Raw genomic sequence first — 19,593 nt, forward strand, 5'->3', positions numbered from 1 at the left:
GTATGACTATAGTCGTGTGGTGCCTTCCCGCTTTCCTCGGTCTTGTATCGTGACTACGTGCGTGACCGCCCATGTACAACATCTGTCAAGCTCTTCAGCCGAAGTACCCTATGCATCAACCCTACATAGTCGACCCTGCTGCGTAGGCAATCCTCCTGTCCCTTCAACGAACCAACTCTCGCTACCCACACCCGTAACCACATAGAACAAACCCCATGGATCTCTTTCCTTCTTGATCTTCAGCAACCTATCGTAGTTATCACCATACATGCTATACTGAAAGTTCGGCTCCGCAACATCCGCCTCGTTCATATAAGCACCGCTGAGCGGCGTCGCATCTCTGAGCTTTTGCACGTACGAATCGAGGCGTGCATGCGATGACTTCCAGAGCTCATCAGAAAGGCTAGCATCGTACTGCCGACTATCGAAGCCGGTCATATGCATGACTGCGTTGCGCAAGTGCGGCGAGACAGCAGAGTCTGAGCCGGGATAGCCGGCTGTTTCGAGTGTTGGTGCGTAGTCCACGGAGTGGAAGCTGTAACCGCCTTCTTCCATGAATGAGCGGATCGCTGCCATGGTGGTGTTGAATGTCTGCGAGGTTGGGTCTGCGAAGTTGGATCGGGGAACAAGCCGGCTCACAAGACGGCTGTTACTAGTACCACCGCTTGGACCGCCGGGCATGGTACCGAACTTTGCATATGTGCTCCAGAACTTTGGCTCGGGGTTGACGAGTGAAATGCCAACATCGTTGAGATCTTTGATGAGCGGCGCCATGAGCCTTCTCATTTCTTCGACGGTGACGCCCGGCTTGGTAATTTGGTTGGAGAGAGTGAAGGTGCGAGCGGTCGTCGTGATGTAATTTGACATGATACCTTTGGCATCATTGATGCGTAGATTGTGCGAGAAGTAGACCTTCATACCTTTCCAGAAGGTTTCATTAGATACGCGAACGGTGGTCTTGTCGTTGCTAGACACGGGGCCGGTCTGGAACGTGAAGTCGCTTCGTGCGACTGTCGTAGGCGGATACGCTTTAACGATGGCAGATGTAACGATACCGAAGTTTCCTTTGCTATTGGTCAGTATAGAAAATAGTTGTGATGATACCATGGACGCCTACCCGGCCCACCACCTCTGATCGCGAAGAACAGGTCCGCGTTCTCCATCGGATCTGCATGCACGAACCTGCCGTCCGCGGTGACGAGCTCTAAAGCAAGTACCTGATCTGCCATCAGACCATACTTTGAAGTGATGTACGAGAATCCTCCACCTTGCATATAACCGCCGTACGCTCCAACGGTAGAAGACCCTGGAGCTAGAAGCGTTATGCCATATGTACTCATGGCGTCGTAGACTTCCTGTTGTTCGAGCGCTGCTCCAACTCGGGCTGCTTGACCACTATACTGACCAACTTTGTAAGTCGGTAAGTACTCGAATGCTTTCATGCGATGCACCCAGACTTGAAGTGCGCCGCCGCCGGTATTTCGGCCGAGGAAGTCATGGCCAGTATTTCTACAATGGTCAGTTTGCGACTGGTATCTTTCTTGAGCACGTACTTGATCGTCAACCGGATATTGTTGTTCCTGGCAAAGTTGACTGCGAGCTGCACGTCTTTGACTGTAGTAGCATTGACGACAAATGCAGGAAAGCTGACGAGTTTGCAGCCAGACAGCGGAGGCGTGGCGCTAGCTGCAGGTACGGGGCATGGATTGTGTAAAGTCCACTGCCCAAACGGGACCAGTGGGTCTTCCTTGCTAGATGAAATAAGTTAGCTCTCGGCCGAGGGCAAGATTTGCAAGTACATACGCGAAAAGAGCATCGCTTTGACGTCGCCTGACGTTTGAACACTTTGCAGTATCCCTGTACTCGCCCTCATAGCAGGCAGCAGCGGGTGGAATACCCTTAAGCAATGTTCCTCCAAGACTCATGTTCAAGGCACTCCACTGCGTCGATGATGGCCAGCCTTCATAGCCTGGGTAGCTCTTGCACGAAGGTATATCGCCCGTGCTTGCGTTGCCAAAAGCTAAATCAGGGTTGTTCCCAACATTCAAGTCGGTCAATTGTATACTTTCGTATGCGAAATTGTACGCAAAAGCAGCTTGCGCCACAAGAAGGATTGAAAGAAGCGAGAGCCCGGAGACCATTTTGGAAAGCGCAATTGCAGAATCGCGATTGATAGTGCTAGAGAGTTTACAGGACGAAGCCTACCCTCTTGGAGGTTGCCATCACGAGGCCTTATACAGGCTTTTGGGAACTGTACTGGCAACACCTCTCTCCTCTACTGCTCGTGATATGCCCCACAAACATACAAGCTGTCGATGGCCAGAGTCTTGGGGTGGTACAAAGACTGTAACACCCATATCTTGACTCGTACTGACCTGTATGATGCGGCCTAGTCTTCTTCTTGGCTATCCGATACGGCCCGGACCAGGCGTGTTTCCATATCGGACGCGCAGTCAGCATGCAGCCATGGAGCTTACCCGGTCTGATTCTACTGTACAGCGCTTGTGATCAATACGTCGCGCATATCGTGAAATGAGTGAGGCGTTTGTGGCGTCCGTAAACATACAGTGGTCCCGGCTTCATGGTCAACAGTCGATGTTGATGGCTGCGAGGCTGCATGTTAAGTCTTCCCGTTGGTCGTAACAAGCGAATCAGGTTGGACTGCGTCCGCATACTGGCGATAAGAGCTTTCGAACGCACATAAGCTGACTTGGTTGTCTCCCCACACACGGCGCGTGGCTTAGCCTCCTTGGACACATGATGTAAATGGGTGTGGGGAAGGAAGCATGGAAGATGGCAGGATGATGAACAGCGATGCAGCACCCACAATTTTAGGAAAATCGTGATGGCTGTGATGCGAAGACGAGAGAGCCCATTGAGTCGTGAGAGACTTCTTGCGATTGCCCCTTGAACGACGCTAGCCTACTTGGGCACTAACTAAGCGCCTTTGTTCCGCTTCTCGGAAGGTTCCGAGATTCCCGTCAGCCACCATCACAGCGTCTCCGCAACTCGCCACAACACAAAGGCTGTCGTCATTATTGAACTCTGACTACAGCTTATTGACCAGATCTCTCGTTGTCTAATGAAGCATTTTACATGATCTACGAACACCCTCAAACTCGCTATTCATCCTGAAAGCACTATTCAGTCCTTGCCTGCCCTGTTCTCGAGCTCGGTAGCGTCTTCCATGTACTTCACCGAGTGCTTTCGCTGTTCCTCCTTCATGCCCGCCTCGACATCCTGGCGACGCTGCTCAGCCGACACGTCACCGAATAGGATGTCAATCTCCTCAAGTGTCTTTCCTTTCGTCTCTTTGATGAAAAATGTAGCAAAGATGCCCATGGAAAGACAGAAGATTCCAAACATGAGGAATGTTTTCCACCTGCAAAGGACGATGTCAGTGCATGTCTTGTATGTAGTTTGTAGAGTCATTGTCTTACCCGATGGAGTTGATTGCCGCAGGTGTGATCTTCGTAATAACGAAATTGAAGAGCCATTGCGTGGCTGCTCCCATTCCCACACCGTACGAACGAAGTCGCGTCGGGAAGATCTCCCCTAGGTAAACCCATGGGACGGGACCCCAAGAAGCCGAGTAGCCGATGACATAAAGGTAGATCATGGCGACCATGGCGATGGAGGCGGACGAGACTGATCCAGAATCTGGGTTTGGTGGGTTTGTAGCAAGAACAGCGCCGATGATGAACATCATGGACGCCATCCATGCCGCGCCAGCCATGAGTGAGTACTTCCGGCCAATGAAGTCGATACCAACGATCAAGAAGATTCCAGTCGTAATGACTTTGACTGTGCCGTAAATACCCGTTGCGAACAGCGAAGCGTTAGCTGCTGATACACCAATGGTCTGGAAGATTTGAGGAGCGTAGTAGCCTGAAGGAGAGTCAGATGGCGAAGTTCAGCTCTGACGATCTTCATCTTACCGATTGAGTTTGTTCCGCTGAACTGCTGCCAGAACATGAGCACAAAACCAGTTATAAATCGGTATCGGTTGCCGGGAAGGAGGACCTCCTTCCATGTTATGCCCTCAGTCTGGTTCAACTCCTCCTCGACTGCAGCGCGAATCTCAGCTAGTTCCTTTTGGAGCTCAGCGCTATCGGGTTGCTCGCAGCGAATGAACGCAAGCGATTGCGCAGCTTCCTCTTGTCGGCCCTTTGACATCAGCCACCGCGGAGACTCCTTGAGGAAGAAAAGTCCGATCAACATGAAACCACCTGGGATGAGTTGAATCGATACGGGCACTCTCCATTGCTTCGTTGACGTGGGCATGTGGAGCGCAACACCGTAATCTAGCCAGTACGCAAAAGTGCTACCAATGACCAGGAACTCCTGGAAGAGACCAGCGATACGTCCTCGAAGAGCTGGAGGGGCGTTTTCCGAGACGAACACCGGGGTGATGGATGACATACCTCCAATGCCGAGCCCTGCGATGACGCGACCTGCGTAGATGACGCCAATCTCATGATGAGCGGCAGTCTGGATTGCGGCACCGATAAGGAAGACGAGGGAGAAGCCCATAAGAGACAATCGTCGACCGAACCGTTCGTTGATCCAAGCGGCCCCGATGGCACCGAAAAAGCAACCTGCAGTAAGAAGCGATACGACGTTTGATGATACCGATGCATTTTTCGAGTCGGAGAATCCAGATGAGTCTGTTGGCAAGCCAAAGTCCTGTTTGAAAGCTTTGAGCGCGAGCACGCTGCCCATTACTCCGGTGTCATAACCTTCCATAGTGTTAGCTTTTGCTCAAGAATGGATACAGCGTGCGCCTACCGAACAGCAGTGAGCCCATGTAGGCAACACTGGTCAGTAGATAGACCCTGCGGTTCTTGAAAAATTTGGACGGCATCTTGGTTGTGTCGTCGCAGCTTCCTGGGTTGACTTGTCTGCGTACAAAGAGAGCGAGGTAGGGTCTTCAATAAATACCTAGATCAAAACACCAGACGCCGAGGGTGGTACCACCGGCAGTGCTGTCCCCGAGTATTGCGTCGTTATCATGTGGAGGGACCTGTCCGACCCCAGACTCCACCTTTGGCCTCCGCAGACCCATTTATCTGTTCTTCCACCAGTCATTTGTTCGTCCCTGGGATTGTTCAGGCCTACTGTCTGACCTGGTTGCTACAGACTCATGGGACAGAGCCGTTGCGACCTTTGCAAGCATTCTTGATGGTGTTTTCGTTGCGCGACGCTACAACATGCGGCTCAAAATTTGTGAAGATAAGCCTCCCAAGCCATGTATACGAGACCGCCCGAATGCTTGGTGCTGCATGTGTTGAGTCTAGCGCTTTCGTCTGAATGGCGGTATTTCTCAAGCGTCGGCGGAATAATGAGCTCCACTTGAATCTCGAACGCTAAGCTTGCCAGCGATCATAGCGCCTGCGTCCGAAGACCCTTCTCCATGGACGCATTGACATGTCAGCAAGACACCCTCGAAGACTTGGAAGACATCAGGATGCGAAGGCATCTTAGTCGTGCGGGAGTATAGCTAATATCCGTCACATCCGGTCCGCTGCGCATTGGCAATCCGCCACAGACGTGACTGCAACGTCAACATGACGGGCTACAACAGCACGGCAGCGTTCTGGAGGAAGAGTACTGGACATACTCAACTATAATCTTATGGCCAGCCTGTCCTGATACCACCTTTCAGGTGTTCCCACGATATGCACACATGCTGAGGCCTTGTCGGTTTGACCCGGCCTAAAGGGCGACGTTCATTCTGTTCGTGTCCGCAACAACGACCGTCGCTGGATGCTCGAGTGAGATACATAATATTGCGCGCGCGCTTCAGGATACTTCATACTGGAAGTGTAATGTTGCGTTATGAGGCTTGGCTTTGGTGAAGTACAGGTCGCTGGCGTTGGACGAGCGTGGTGAGCATAACATGAATGCTAGGCGTGGCAGGCATGGGCGTCATGGGGGACATTGGGCCAACCCGGACATTGGCGACCTTGGGGGCATTGAGTGCCGTCATCTACACCCAAGCAAAACCTTCCTATTTAGGCAATGGGACTCACCATCATCGTTTAGCCTCAATCCATCGTGGATGGATTAACATGTATCCAAAGGGAACCTAAAAGCCGAGAGAAGGCTACCTGGAAGGTACCAGCAGCAGATTGTGCATTGGAGGAACCCGTACTGGTCTTCTCGGTCTTTTCGGCCATCTCGCTGCTGCCTACGGACATCTTCACCACTAACAACCTGAACCTCGCACATCTCGGTCAACAAAAGGTTCTTGAGCCAAAGACGGAGTATACGACCGAGGAAACCGAGACAGTCGTGCGAGTAGAGATGGAGTATAAAGATCGAAGCCTGCGATAGAGGAAGTGAATCAACTCAGCAATTGCAACACCTCTTCCTTCCAGCATAAACCCTAGTATACAGCTTCAATTTCACAATCATGGAAACAGCAGCAAACCAGATCCGCCAGACATACGCCAAGGGCAATGCCCGAGAAAGACAACAAATCCAGGAACAGCTCCGAGACCTGCAAAAGGATCTCTACAGCGACTGGGAGATGATGTTCAGCCTGGCTATGGCAGTAAGTACTCCCTATCCACTACATACGCCATATGATAACTAATCCATCCCCAGCCTCTTCAATGGGCTCTCATCGACGTCGGCATCGATCTCAACATCTTTACCACGCTATCCTCATCGACAACACCAGTAACACACGATGAGTTCCAGCAAAGAACTAGCGCAGCGCCAAATCTACTCGCGCATCTACTCCGGTCCATGGCATCCTTCGGACTGATCACAGAAGTCAAGAAGAATAACTTTGCCGCAAACCGTGCGACGCGCGTCTTCGCCAACCCGCACGTCAACGGCGCAGCGCCGCATCTGTCAAAACTTCATCTGCCGGTCATGCAAGCACTGCCTGGCTATTTGAAAGAGCACAAGTACCAGGACATCACCGACTCCAAAGACCTGCCTTTCCATGCGGCCATGAAGACGGAACTTACGCCATTCGAGTGGATGAAACAGGATGGTGAGCAGATGAAAGCACTCGGTCACATAATGGTGCTTGACTCTGTCGATAGCTGGGTCTCCTCATACCCTGCTCAAGACGTTGTCGGCAACTTCAAGCCCGCGGATGACTCTGCGCTTCTGGTCGATATTGGCGGAGGCTTCGGCCAACACTCTGTCGCATTCAAGAACAAGTTTCCCGAACTACGCGGCCGCATCGTCGTTCAGGATGTGCCTTCAACACTTGCGCATGCGCCCAACGTGGACGGTATCGAGTTGCAAGCCCATGACTTCTTCACCCCGCAACCTATTCGCGACGCGAAGTTCTACTATCTCAGGCACATCATGCATGACTGGACGGATGAAGACTGCATCCGCATCCTCTCAAACATCGTCCCTGCCATGGGTCCGAAATCGCACATCTTGATCGATGAGGTGGTGCTACCAGAGACGAGGGTGCCTTGGCAGGTCGCTATGATGGATCTTGCGATGATGGCGTCGCTAGGTGGTATCGAGCGGAGCAAAGAGGACTGGGTAAAGTTATTGGAGAGCGCAGGACTGAAGATCGCGGATGTGCATTGCTATGACGAGGTGAGGTATCATTCCGTTATTACGGCTGTGCCGAAGTAAAGCGCAGGCTTGTAAGTAGCAAAGCGGAACTTTGTAGTAGCATTGTAGAACAATGGGATGCACTCAACTCAGTCATTGCAAGATTGCAGGTGGCTTAGTAATGCACCAGCCACCGACTCCGCGGCCTTCGGCCGGCATCGCAAGTGCAACCATCACGAAAATCGCAATTGCGACCAACCCAACCCACACCGCGCCCTGACAAACTTCACACGCCTTCCGCCCTTTTCTCCACCATGGCGATCTCGGAGTACGAGCAAGTGGCATCTAGGAATAATCGGAGTATGCCAAAAAGCTCCGAAGATGCGAATCAACGGTTGAAGGCGGGGCAGGCCCAGACACGCCGCTCCACTAACCGTCGCTCCGCCGATAGGGTAGGGCGCATCGAGCGTTAACACGCCCTATGCGTCTGGTCGCTGTCATAGATGCGTTTTTTGCGCCAAGCTACTCTACTCGATGAGGCATGCGAATCCGGGTGTTGCCGCTGTTGTATAAGGCACGGTAGGCTCGTGTGGTCGAGGACCAAACTTCTGAACGAACGGATAAGACATCTTTCTGGTTGACGCTACGAGCGCTTGACGCAATCTGCTGTTGTTTATCTTTCGAAAGACGATAAAAGGGTACAAGAAGGGGGTTTTGTTCAAGATGGATCCAATCGCCAATCCTGTTTTCCAGATGCAGGACATCCCGACTACGAGCGACGGAAGACCCTATGCTTATGAGGAGCCTGATGAGATTTGGGATGGATTGAGGAGGACGGTGTCAAAGATGACGGGTCGATCGAAGGCGGGAAGCGAAGCGAAACAGTCCGCGCATCATGAGATGGAAGTCAGATCCCATGTGCGCACACGGTCGCATCGGACGCAGCCTATTGATGAGCTAGACGAAGAGCCTGGGATACCTGTTGTTGACGCTGAAGATGATTTCCCCGAGGGTGGGCTACGCGCGTGGCTCGTTGTCGCATCGGCGTGGTTGATGCTGTTTCCTTCCTTCGGCTTCATGGTGTCCATCGGCACGCTCCAGGACTACTGGGGCCAGAACCAGCTTTCGTATATGTCGGCACGTGATATCGGATGGATTCCGTCGGTCTTCGTCTACCTGTCACTTGCGCTGGGCATCTGGGTGGGACCGCTCTTCGACCGCTATGGGCCGCGATGGATCGCTTTGACAGGAAGTGTCATGTTCCTCCTGATGATCTTTCTGCTTGCTGAATGCGACAAGTTCTGGCAGATGATCCTCTGTTGTGGCGTACTGGGAGGATTTTCCGGCGCCATGCTGACGACTACGAGTCTCGCGGTAGTCGCGCATTGGTTCAAGGAGAGGCGAGGTCTTACGCAAGGCATCGCTATGATGGGTAGCTCTGCTGGTGGCCTGACGATTCCGTTGGTTTTGCGAACGACTCTTCCAAAGTACGGCTACGCGTGGTCGCTCCGGATACTGGGCTTCGTTTTCCTCTTCTGCTTCATCATCGCCAACATTCTGATGAAAGCTCGCATCCCGCCGTCTGCCGCTGCGAAAAAGAAAGCCATCATCTCACTATCCATCTACGGCGATCTGAGGTTGAGCTTATTCACGTTGAGTGTCTTCGGGTTCGAGGTCGTTCTCTTTGGTGGACTGGGCATCATGCCTACATACGCAACGCTGAGTACGAATTTCCCACCTGATACTGGCTTCTACCTCATCGCGGTACTCAACGGTGTCTCCTGCCTCGGCCGATTGCTACCCGGGTATGCCGCGGATAAGATTGGTCGATTCAACACTCTGTTCATCATGATCGTATTCACCTTGCTTTGGATGCTAGCCCTATGGTTGCCTCTCGGTACAACATCTCTTCCAGCACTATACGCTTTCGCAGCGCTCTTTGGTTTTGGAACAGGGTCTTGGATGGCATTGACACCCGCATGCGTAGGACAGCTGTGCAGGGCAGAGGAGTTTGGTCGATACTATGGAAGCATGTACTTCATTGCGTCCCTCGCAACGCTGGTCTGCATTCCAATCAGCGGAGAGCTTGTTGAAACAGTTGGACCCCAGCCGATGGTAGCTTTCTTCTGCGCGATCCTCGGTTTGAGTCTGATCAGCTTCTTGTTCAGTCGATGGGCATGTTTGGGAAGGCGTTGGACGCTGAAAGTAAAGGTTTGAGCGATTTGATAGATGAATTCGTCATGCTGGGAAACGAGCACGCTATGATGCTACCCACAATTCTGTTGTTGAGCGGACCGAACTAGCGTAAAACAGTCTTGGTAGTACGAACATCAAGAAAACTTCATCGCGCTAAGATCGGCCCCTTCCGAAAATTCACGATTTAGCGGAAACTAGCCCAGGTAACAAATCACATGGCTACGCTTTACACCTGTCACGAAAGGGTCTATAACTGAGTAAGTATATCGATAAAGCGTGATAGATGTCTAGCCGCCTAGACGCTGCGGCGAGGTTTAAACCTCCAAAACCACGCACCATGATGGGTACCCAGGTATTCGTATAGTACTTCCCAACTGCATTCCGCGCCACCACATGGTGGTCCAGGCTCACAACAGATTTACATGACGTGCTTTGATAGCGCCGAAAAGAATTTCAGGGACGGGCGGACACAAGGGCAAGTATAGTACATAGCACCAAGACAACTTCATAGTGCGGTCCCTGACATTACCTGGGTACACATCCCCGCCACACTACCGCCTGTGCGTCTCCAACATACCCCAGAGCCTTGTCTCCGCGGTCACATCGTAGTCGACAATGTTGGACCAAATTCACCAGCACGACATCGAAAGCTCACCACACATCGACCACCATGGCTCCGACGACGGCAAACCCATTCTCGAACCGCAACTCAATGTTGGTGGACATGGTGCTACGCAGCGGCGGCTCAAGAACTATCATGTTACCATGATAGGATTTTGTTCCGGGATTGGAACGGGACTGTTCATCGGAACGGGGTCTGCGTATGCGAGTGCTGGGCCTGCGGGCTTGTTGCTTGCATATTTGGTCGTGGGGAGTGTGCTTTGGTGTGTTATGCAGAGTATTGCGGAGCTGGCTACTGTGGTTTGTAACTCTTTGGTGTTGGGTTTTAAGGGGTAGTTGCTTACTGGAATGCAGATTCCCACGGCTGGTTCGTTTCCGCATTTTGCGAGCCGGTTCATTGATCCAGCTGTTGGATTCTCTCTGGCTATAAGCTACGGGTACTGCTATACTATATCCATCGCTGCCGAATGCTCGGCATCCGCGATTCTGGTGGGCTACTGGACTGATATGTCGCCTGCTGTTGTCATCTCCATCAGTTTGGTTCTTATCCTGGCTACCAACTTGCTGAGTGTACGTTGGTTTGGTGAATCTGAAGTAGTCGCTGGTGCAATCAAGATTGCATGCTTCCTTGGACTCATTCTGGTTTCCATCGTCATTACCTCCGGAGGAGCGCCAAACGGTGAAACAATTGGCTTCCGCTACTGGAACAATCCAGGCGCTTGGGTGGACTACAATGGCATCTCTGGGCCAACAGGTCACTTCCTCGGATTCCTAGCCTCGTTCGTCAACGCAGCTTTCTCCTTCATTGGTGTCGAGGTGGTAGTCATCACTGCTGCCGAGAGCATCAACCCACATTCGGCCATTCCAAAGTCGGCCAAACGGGTTACATTCCGCATCGCCCTGTTTTACATTCTGGGCGCTCTTCTCATCGGCATCATCGTCGACCCCAGGAACCCGGGTCTCGTGTCAGGAACTGGAAACGCCAACTCTTCGCCTTGGGTCATTGCGATCAAGCAGGCTGGCATCAGCGTCCTTCCTTCGATCGTCAACGCTTGCATTCTCATCTCCGCCTGGTCGGCGGGCAACTCTTACTGCTGGGTCGGATCCCGAATCATTGTCGCTATGACCACAGATCGCCAGCTTCCACAAATTTTCGGTCGCACCTGGAAAAACGGAGTACCATACTACGCGGTCCTTGTGTCTTGGCTTTTTGGACCTCTCGCATACCTCAGCCTGGGCGAGGGAGGAGCAGCGCAAGCATTTGGATGGCTAGTGAGTCTCAGCACAGTTGCAGGCCTGATCGCATGGGCAACCCTATGCTTCTGCTTCATCCGCTTCCATGCTGCTATGAAGGCGCAAGGACTCAGCCGAGATAGCTTGCCGTGGAAGAGTCCCTTCCAGCCTTTTACCGCGTGGTATGGTTTCATCGGATCCACTATCATTACGTTGATCACTGGTTTCCCTGTTTTCCTGAAAGGAAACTGGAGTACGGGCGACTTCATCGCGTCGTATATTGGCATCCCACTTTTCATCGTGCCGATCATCATCTGGAAGTTGGTGCATAAGACGAAGGTAAGTACGCTGCGCTTTCCGTAAGTTTAACTCGCTAACGTGACATAGTTCGCTCGTGCTAATACCATCGATCTGCATTCTGGGCGTCTTCGGTGAGCGTGGGTTGTGCAAATTCGAGTCTTTCGATGTTAGGCATCTGCGATTGATAGGGCTGTGCGCGTTCAGGTGGGCTTTAGACCCAGAGTAGAGATGTCCAGTCATAATTACAAACATCTTCGTTATGCTACATCCAGAAGCCTCCCATTTTTACTCCTCTTCCACCTATGTATATGTCAACATCAAGGCTGTGTATGAAAACTTGGAGAATCAGAGCCCATAGCCAAGAGTTCCGAGATGCTTGGAATTGTCACCAACGGAACATCGTGCATCGAAGGACTGGAGTGAAATACACTGGGAGGCAGCTGCTGCTCATGTGCACCAGGTATGGCTGTAGCGAAATACTGCTGGAGCTCTCCGTATTGAAGGTCTACGACAAACATGTCTTGCGAAAGGACTTTGGCTGGTGTGATGGACACCTTGAGACTGAGGTCTGTTCTAGTCATATTTCCCGCTCGGAAACGCCGAACCTCGTGCTGTGCAGGCTTCGACGATGAAATAGCATGGAATGCTTCCAGATTCATGGTACCTTGCCTCCAGATAGCGTCATGAACATAACACCAGGGTTGTGGTTTCTCTGTCAAGGCATCATGTTTGCATCCAATGGATAAGAACATCATGTATTCAGCAGTCTGCCCTGTTTTAGTGGCGAGAGTGAAGTCCAGTTCTATGGATGCGTGCCAGGACGAAGGTCCAATGTCGTTGTCCTTACCCTGCAGGATGTTATCTTTTTCATTCCAGGCTTCTTTGGGGAAGCATCGTCGTATCTCGATGCCTTCTGGAGGTTTGCGAACAAGAAATCCCCATCGCCGCCAAAAGTTGTTCGCGATGGTTGATGTACGAACGTTCCGGATGTAGATTTCCCTGGGAAGCGCCGAAGGAGGTACGCATCCGGATGGGATTAATGACACGCTAGTACTGATATCTCTTACATAAAGATCGCCAGATAAATGCAGCAAAGGGACGATTACGAAGTGCTGAAAGTCGTGAGCCACATGGCATCTTAAGATCCCCCAAATGATGTCGCGATCCGGCCAAATCATGACTGGGGAGCGAAGAGGCCGAATCATTCCGCATTCATACTTGTCGAGTTGGTGAGTGTGGAAGAGCGTTTGCCATATGCGTAGGCCCCTGTGGGTCATCGTAGAAGGGGGCACAGGATCGTCCGAAGCGAATGGTATCAGGCTTCGTGTTTCCTGGAAATCGTTTGGAGCAGACGCGAGTACGTCTGCGTTTAGCTCATTCATACGATATGAAGCCTTCCAACGGTGTGGAGCCTCCCATGCAAATAGTGTCTCGTCCTCTGAGATCTTCATGATTTCTTCCTGCAGCCTTCTAAACGCCTTTATCCTCCCCTCGCCATATAGCAAAGGCATGTTGACATCGAAAATACCAAGTAGGCTGTAAGCGATGTCTTCAGATCTTGTCGCCTGTCTATCTGCAGCCCACGACATCCGCATACTGATACTCGCAATTTCCAAGCTCTGACCGTCGAGATACTCCATCGGGATGCCAGTGATCTTTGATATTTGTCTGCCAAGGTTGACCTTGGGTCCAAGAAGTTGCCAGTCGCGCGAATAGAATTTCATACCATCGTATCTACCAGATGGAAATTTGATGGGAATGAAAGGGTCGTACAAGTTATGGTCCTTATCAGGATGGAAGTTCCTGGAAGCCAGTAGCTCTTGCAACGTCCAAGCACGTTCGAACCATCTGCTGCGTGAAAAGGCGATGCGATGCCTTGCCGATTGACCTTCCGCGAATGCACCCTTGAACTCGACGTCGGAGAGGTATGCATAACACTGATCTGAGTCTCTATACCATGCAAACATGCTGTTGATAGCTTCCGAAAGTTCAGCACTACTACTCTTGTCAATGCAGCAAGTATCGACCCAGACAAAATCCAACCCATCCAAAATTGCAAGTCCACAAGTCCTTTCGATTTTCGCGAAGCCCTTCCTCTTCTTCGCTTGCTCTAGATCAGCAATATCAGAGAAGACAACTTCTTCATCCTCCCAGCAGTGCGAAAGGATGGCGTATGGTGGGATTTTGTCGACGAAAGTCTTCAGCTCCAGAGTGCGTGCATCCAGAAGCCGCATAATGAATGTGTTTCGTTGTATAGTAGCATATCCTGACTAGTTGCAGTCGTTGTGTCGGACCGGGCATCACATCGAAGGCAACGAGGCGCAAGAAGGCAGCCTTGGAAAGCGTTGTAGAACACAAAGGCGCGCACCCGATGAGAGTCAAACCAGTGGTGAAGGGCAGTGCGACGCACAGGTCAGATCGGTAGCAATCGAGTGATCAGGCGGCGAGTGCGAAGAAAAGTAACGGACAAGGAGAGTGAGTATCGTGATGAAGGAAGGTGGGGCAGACACGGAGGACGCATGGGCCCTGCTCCGCCAAGACCCTTCGCTTGAAAACGCGCAAGAACTTTGCAGAGCTCCTCCCAGCCTTCTCATCACAGCTACATAGCTACGACCGCGTCTCACGCGCGATCAACTCATCGCGACAAATAAGGCACACTTGCTGTCTCGAATGCTAGAGGCCGCAGTCACAATCCCACAACTAACAGCAGAACCAACCGCCCTCAGCCCTCCTTCCTCCAAACCAAGTAAGTCCACCACCCATCACCCCCTATGCACACTTCCCACACCCCCATCTCGCAATGATGATCACAATACAAATCACAAGTTTCAAGACGGATCGGAGAAGGTTTCACGGCCTTTATTGAATGAGTATTTCCTGTCTGAATGAGAGATCTACACATACATGTCACGTCGCTTTATTACATTTGGGACAAGTTGCTGACGTACATTACAGATTTCAAGCACTGCTCGAAGGTAGTACGAAGCCAATAGTAGTTCATAGTTAGGCTGTTCAATGCAAACTTCTTTTTTTGAAGACTGATATTGTCTTTGTGTGGTCTGTGATGATACGTGATGGAAGGAGTGAGATCGTTCAAACCATGATATGTTAACACGTTGCTGGCAGGGTGGTATCGTTATTGTGTTCCCCGAAGACATGGAACCTTCTACAGCAAGACAGGTCACATAGTAATACGAGATATGTCATCTACCGTTTTCAACACTTAACATTGTACACCTTTGCGCTCAAGAAAAGCGAGCCGAGTATTTGATCAAGCGGATGAAAGATATCATGTTAACTTTGTTGATTCATTCCATGTTACAGTTACATACAAGCCCAGAAAAGCAGACGAACGATACCGAAGTAAAAGCAGAACCTCGAAAAAAGGAAATGAAAGTGCGAAATCCATCCCTGATGAGCGCCTGCCACCGATGAATACAGATCCTTTTTCCATTCCACCCAGTATCCATTTTTCCATGGTCGTTTCATTTGTGATCCTTTGCGTCGCCATCCGTGACTATATGCATTTTGAACCTGTGAGGAGACTTTCGTATCGTGTTGCGCATCTAGTCTTCCGCCATTGATGCAGTGTTCTTGGTGGTCCTGCCGCTGCGGCGTGGTGTGCCGTCGGCGGTGGCAGCCTTCTTGGGTGCCTTCTTCTTTGCGGGTTCCTTCTTCTCCTTCTTGGCACGGCCGCCCTTCTTGGGGGTAGGCTTTGTCTCGGCTTCTTCCTTGTCCTCGGCTTCATCGTCGTCAGCCTCGTCGGTCTTTGCCTTCTTCTCGGCGGGCTTCTCATCGGCGTCAGCGTCGGCGCCGTTGGTCTTATCCGCGGCTACCTCGTCGGCCTTGCGCTTGTCGCCGGCCTGGGGTTCCTCGTCTTTTTCGTCGGACTTGTCTTCTGTCGCGTCGTCCTTGGCCTCTTCTTTTGACTCTTCCTTCGAATCCTCCTTGGCCTCTTCAGCCTTGGACTCGCCGTTGGTTTGCGCTTCTTCCTTCTTCTCCTCACTGTCAGGCGCGTCCTTCATCTCCTCGTCCTTCTTTTCGGCCTCAGAGGTCTTCTCGTCCTCCTTCTTATCTGAGTCAGCCGACTTATCGTCGTCCTTCTTCTCTGACTCTGCCGACTTGTCCTCTTCCTTGGAGTCGCCGTTAGCGCCATCGGCCTTCTCGTCGATCTGAAGTTCGGAAGCGCGCTTCACGACATCGTTGCCAGAGCGCTCGACGTGCACAGCGGGGTTGTCGGGCGAGGCATTCTTCTTGATGGTGTTGCCCTTCTTGGATTCAATGGCAATCTCGCCTTGGTCCTTGACCTCGGCAGCGGTGCCACCGGGCTGTCCGGAGCCCCAGTTCCATGAGACTGCTCACGCGTTAGCAGTGAGTTCCTGAGTCTTTTGCGATTATACCGATCGCTGCAAGGAAGACGCGCGCGGATGGGCAATCGTTACGCGCCAGTGAGCGCAATGCGCCTGGCGGAACCTCGCGATGCGCAGCCACTGAACGGCTGAAGGGGTCTCGGATTGAGAATTGAGAGGCACGTACCCTTATCTCCTTGTTGGATCTCAGTGTCGGTCATTGTGTGTAACGTAGCTTAGCCGTGGCAGGTGGTAAGAGATGACGTTGTGGTGCGCAAAACCGCGTGTAAAGTCGCGAAAGCGGGGCGGAACAGCAATTGATGCGCGTAGAGGTGCAATGGATACGGTGATGCGTAGAAATGATGCGCAAGTAGTGGGAAGAGACGCGACAGGCGGTGTAGAAGAGGAAAGAAGAATGGAAGCCGGGAACCTGAGTGCTGGGAAAGAGCTCTCGAAGATCGGAAGCTGCGGTGCTGAGGCGTGATTGGCTGCCCTGACCCACAAACGCCAATCTGTGCAATCTATGGGGAAGGTGGCTGGCGATCGAGCCACGGCGTCATCGGCTGGTCTGTGCGCGTTCTCGAAATACATCCTTGTCGATCGCTTCCTTCACGGCATGGCATTCTGAATAGGGTCTGGACGAGGGCTGGACTACGCCTTTGACGCGGTCATTGAAGGTGTTCAGCATTTTGATTGACTGCGCTTTGCCATACCATCGTGTACTCATGTCCAAATCTTGCCTCCCATACCATCTATCACCTTGTCCATCCCGTGCGTATGTGCGTAGTCAAATGCCGTCACCAAAGCCACGAGATGACTAGCTGCGGCAAGGACAACCAAGACGTGAAAGATCTGATGGCTGGAGCCCCAGATATCGTACTTCAGAGGGCTCCACTTCTCGGGCACCCTCGCAGCATAGATAGCGGCACCAGCAATGTACAGCGCACCCTGCAAGAGGACCCAATCCAAGCCAATGCTCTTGCGCAGATGTTCGACACCGTACAGTCTGACACCATGAAGTACAGGGAAGACGGCGGAAAGGCCCATGAGCACAAACATGAGCGCTCGAAAAGGTCGCAATGCGGGAGTGCGGAATTTGGGATGTGTTGCTGCGACTGACGTGCCAGCTGCCAGCGTCGTGATCATGGTCCAGTATGTCCTTTGCAGTTCTGGTTCGCTAGCAAAGGCGTAGTACACGATGGGTACGAAGCTGCCCCAAATCAAGAAGACGATGCCCAGATAGTCGAGTTTGTTGCCCCAGACAGCGACTTCATGCGAGTGGTTCTGTATCGTATGATATGTCGCGCTCATGCCCAGACATGCTACAGCTCCTGCGAAGTAGCAGCTGAAGGCCCAGGCATCTTCTTGTGTGGCTGTGTCATAGCGAGGAGCCAGTGTGTTGTAGAGTGCGACGGAGGAGATGGCAGCCATCACAGCTCCAATGAGATGGGTGTAGATGTTCACGGTTTCGTTGTGTAGATATCCGAGGCTCTTCCAGGACTTGACAAATGAGTTGGATTGAGCGCGGTACCCCGATTGAATGTAGTGATTGTCTTGCTGCCATGGCGAGAGTTCGTCCCATAGTAGTATCAACCTTTCTTCGACCTTTTGCTCCAGCTCTTTCCCGGTTTGCGCGGCTTTTGAGGTTGCTTCCTTGGCTGCTTCCATGATGGGATTATCTGATGTGGATCTTCGAATAAAGAATTGAGGGGGAGGGCCTGCACTATATGAGTGTTTATTAGAAGTTCACATGTCATGAAGCGGCCTCGGAGAATCCGCGAATACCCTCAGGGACTACACGCGAACTAGGTAAACTATGCCGCGTCCGGTCAGGCTTGCGAGGACAACACGTCGCTTCTGAAGCAAAGCAATGACCTTGACAGCGCAGTCGCTCTTTATGGGCAACATCGTCAGTGGTCTCGCTGTTGTCACGAGACAAGGCATTTCCGACGCGTCGAGCTCGTGCGCTGCCCCTCCATCCCACCTTCCCTCCTTCCCAACCCTCGAGCGCGGTTGCTTTCACCACCACACACCATGTGTCGCAAATACGCTAGGTGATATACAGCCATGATCATTCCAGTCTTTGACATTACTTGACTTCCCGCGCGTTCCACAAGAACCCTCCACCCAACCACCAGCGCAATGAAGTCCTCAGATCCCGGCCGACCCAGCAGCCGTCGCGCCGCCTCAGGTGCATGGAACCGGCTGAAGCCCGTCCGCGAAGATGTCCTGGAGACATACGGACTGCCTTCCAAAGGAGAGACACGGTATATCCTTCTCACACGACACGTCCGCTCACAATGGCTAACTCCCCAGGCTAAACGACTTCAAAACACAAGAAATCTACTTCAACCGCATTATAGAACGCTACATGAAACTCTGCGCCCTCAATCGCGACGAACTCGACCGCCTCTTCATATCCGTCAGCATCCCACCTCCGGACACAACCACGACGACCAAGACGACGACGACAGCGCCCACGGCGAATTCCAAACTCACATCCTCCTTCTCCTCGCTCTCCCTTTCCAAACACGCACCCCCAGAAGCCCGTCAACAACCCACCACCCGCCCACCCCTCGCTTCAACCTCCACAAACACACCACACAACCCCATCCCCCAAAAAGCCTTCACGCCCTCCATCCAAGAACTCTCCACCGTCCTCGCCTCCCTGCGCAAGCTACGAGAAGCCATAACCGCGTCCTCACGCACCGACGCCTTCGCCCTCCGCGCCTACACCTTCGCCATCCACGTTAGCATCCTCTGCCACGACTGGTCCTCCTACCTCCCTTCTCTGCTTTCTCTCCTAGGGAAGATCCATCCCGTAAACCCGCTTTCGCCATCGACCCTGCACGAAGTGGTCGGCTTGTTGATCCTCGATCAAGCGTGTCGGCAATCCGATTACTCGGGCGCGCGCGCCACGAAACTACGGTATGGATATAAAGACTGGCGGGTGGAGAAGGTGTTGCGGTGTCTAGTTGCGGATGACTACGTGGGGTTTTGGCGGGTGAGGAGGAGTGTGGATGGGTATCAGAGGAGGGTTATGGAGTGGGCGGATGGAGGGGTGAGGGTGCATGCGCTTAAGTGTTTGGGAAGGGCGTATTTGAGTGCGGATAGGGCGTTTGTGGAGAGGTGTGCGGAGAGGAGCTGGGAGGAGTTGGTGCAGGAGGGTGTGGGGTGGGAGTTGAGTGCGGATGGGGAGAGGGTTTTGATTAAGAAGATGAAGGGATGAGAGTAGCTTATGGGGGGATGGTGTTTTGATACCCGGTTGTATTGTATGTGCCTTGGGACGGAAGCATAGATTGGTCGAATTTCAGGATGAAGCGTTGAACATTCAGGGTATCATTAAGACTTTTCTATAAGA

The 19,593-nt window shown here is 52.2% G+C and overlaps 8 protein-coding genes across 8 annotated transcripts; 4 read left to right on the forward strand and 4 right to left on the reverse strand.

The window, feature by feature from the left end:
- Positions 1-108: 108 nt before the first annotated feature.
- On the reverse strand, positions 109-2,141 carry J4E84_001363 (uncharacterized protein; the record flags this gene model as incomplete). Its single annotated transcript, XM_049383995.1, has 4 exons — positions 109-1,064; positions 1,118-1,509; positions 1,554-1,751; positions 1,804-2,141. The coding sequence occupies 4 exons, from the start codon at positions 2,139-2,141 to the stop codon at positions 109-111; spliced, it is 1,884 nt and encodes a 627-aa protein (XP_049249513.1).
- A 1,003-nt stretch (positions 2,142-3,144) lies between these two features.
- J4E84_001364 (uncharacterized protein) lies at positions 3,145-4,864 on the reverse strand (the record flags this gene model as incomplete). Its single annotated transcript, XM_049383996.1, has 4 exons — positions 3,145-3,382; positions 3,441-3,888; positions 3,939-4,739; positions 4,789-4,864. The coding sequence occupies 4 exons, from the start codon at positions 4,862-4,864 to the stop codon at positions 3,145-3,147; spliced, it is 1,563 nt and encodes a 520-aa protein (XP_049249514.1).
- A 1,551-nt stretch (positions 4,865-6,415) lies between these two features.
- Positions 6,416-7,614, forward strand: J4E84_001365 (uncharacterized protein; the record flags this gene model as incomplete). Its single annotated transcript, XM_049383997.1, has 2 exons — positions 6,416-6,556; positions 6,610-7,614. 2 exons carry the CDS (start codon positions 6,416-6,418, stop codon positions 7,612-7,614), a joined length of 1,146 nt encoding a protein of 381 aa, XP_049249515.1.
- Positions 7,615-8,256: 642 nt separating this feature from the next.
- On the forward strand, positions 8,257-9,750 carry J4E84_001366 (uncharacterized protein; the record flags this gene model as incomplete). Its single annotated transcript, XM_049383998.1, has 1 exon — positions 8,257-9,750. One exon carries the CDS (start codon positions 8,257-8,259, stop codon positions 9,748-9,750), a length of 1,494 nt encoding a protein of 497 aa, XP_049249516.1.
- Positions 9,751-10,857: 1,107 nt separating this feature from the next.
- J4E84_001367 (uncharacterized protein) lies at positions 10,858-12,018 on the forward strand (the record flags this gene model as incomplete). The annotated part of the gene is made up of 2 exons (XM_049383999.1): positions 10,858-11,922; positions 11,971-12,018. 2 exons carry the CDS (start codon positions 10,858-10,860, stop codon positions 12,016-12,018), a joined length of 1,113 nt encoding a protein of 370 aa, XP_049249517.1.
- Positions 12,019-15,449: 3,431 nt separating this feature from the next.
- J4E84_001368 (uncharacterized protein) lies at positions 15,450-16,453 on the reverse strand (the record flags this gene model as incomplete). The annotated part of the gene is made up of 2 exons (XM_049384000.1): positions 15,450-16,237; positions 16,420-16,453. 2 exons carry the CDS (start codon positions 16,451-16,453, stop codon positions 15,450-15,452), a joined length of 822 nt encoding a protein of 273 aa, XP_049249518.1.
- Positions 16,454-16,955: 502 nt separating this feature from the next.
- On the reverse strand, positions 16,956-17,900 carry J4E84_001369 (uncharacterized protein; the record flags this gene model as incomplete). Its single annotated transcript, XM_049384001.1, has 1 exon — positions 16,956-17,900. One exon carries the CDS (start codon positions 17,898-17,900, stop codon positions 16,956-16,958), a length of 945 nt encoding a protein of 314 aa, XP_049249519.1.
- Positions 17,901-18,374: 474 nt separating this feature from the next.
- J4E84_001370 (uncharacterized protein) lies at positions 18,375-19,461 on the forward strand (the record flags this gene model as incomplete). The annotated part of the gene is made up of 2 exons (XM_049384002.1): positions 18,375-18,499; positions 18,549-19,461. The coding sequence occupies 2 exons, from the start codon at positions 18,375-18,377 to the stop codon at positions 19,459-19,461; spliced, it is 1,038 nt and encodes a 345-aa protein (XP_049249520.1).
- Between the last annotated feature and the right edge of the window lie 132 nt (positions 19,462-19,593).

This window comes from Alternaria hordeiaustralica, assembly GCF_023758085.1.
Source record: "Alternaria hordeiaustralica strain BMP 2776 chromosome Unknown scaffold_1, whole genome shotgun sequence".
In the NCBI taxonomy this organism is placed as follows: domain Eukaryota; kingdom Fungi; phylum Ascomycota; class Dothideomycetes; order Pleosporales; family Pleosporaceae; genus Alternaria; species Alternaria hordeiaustralica.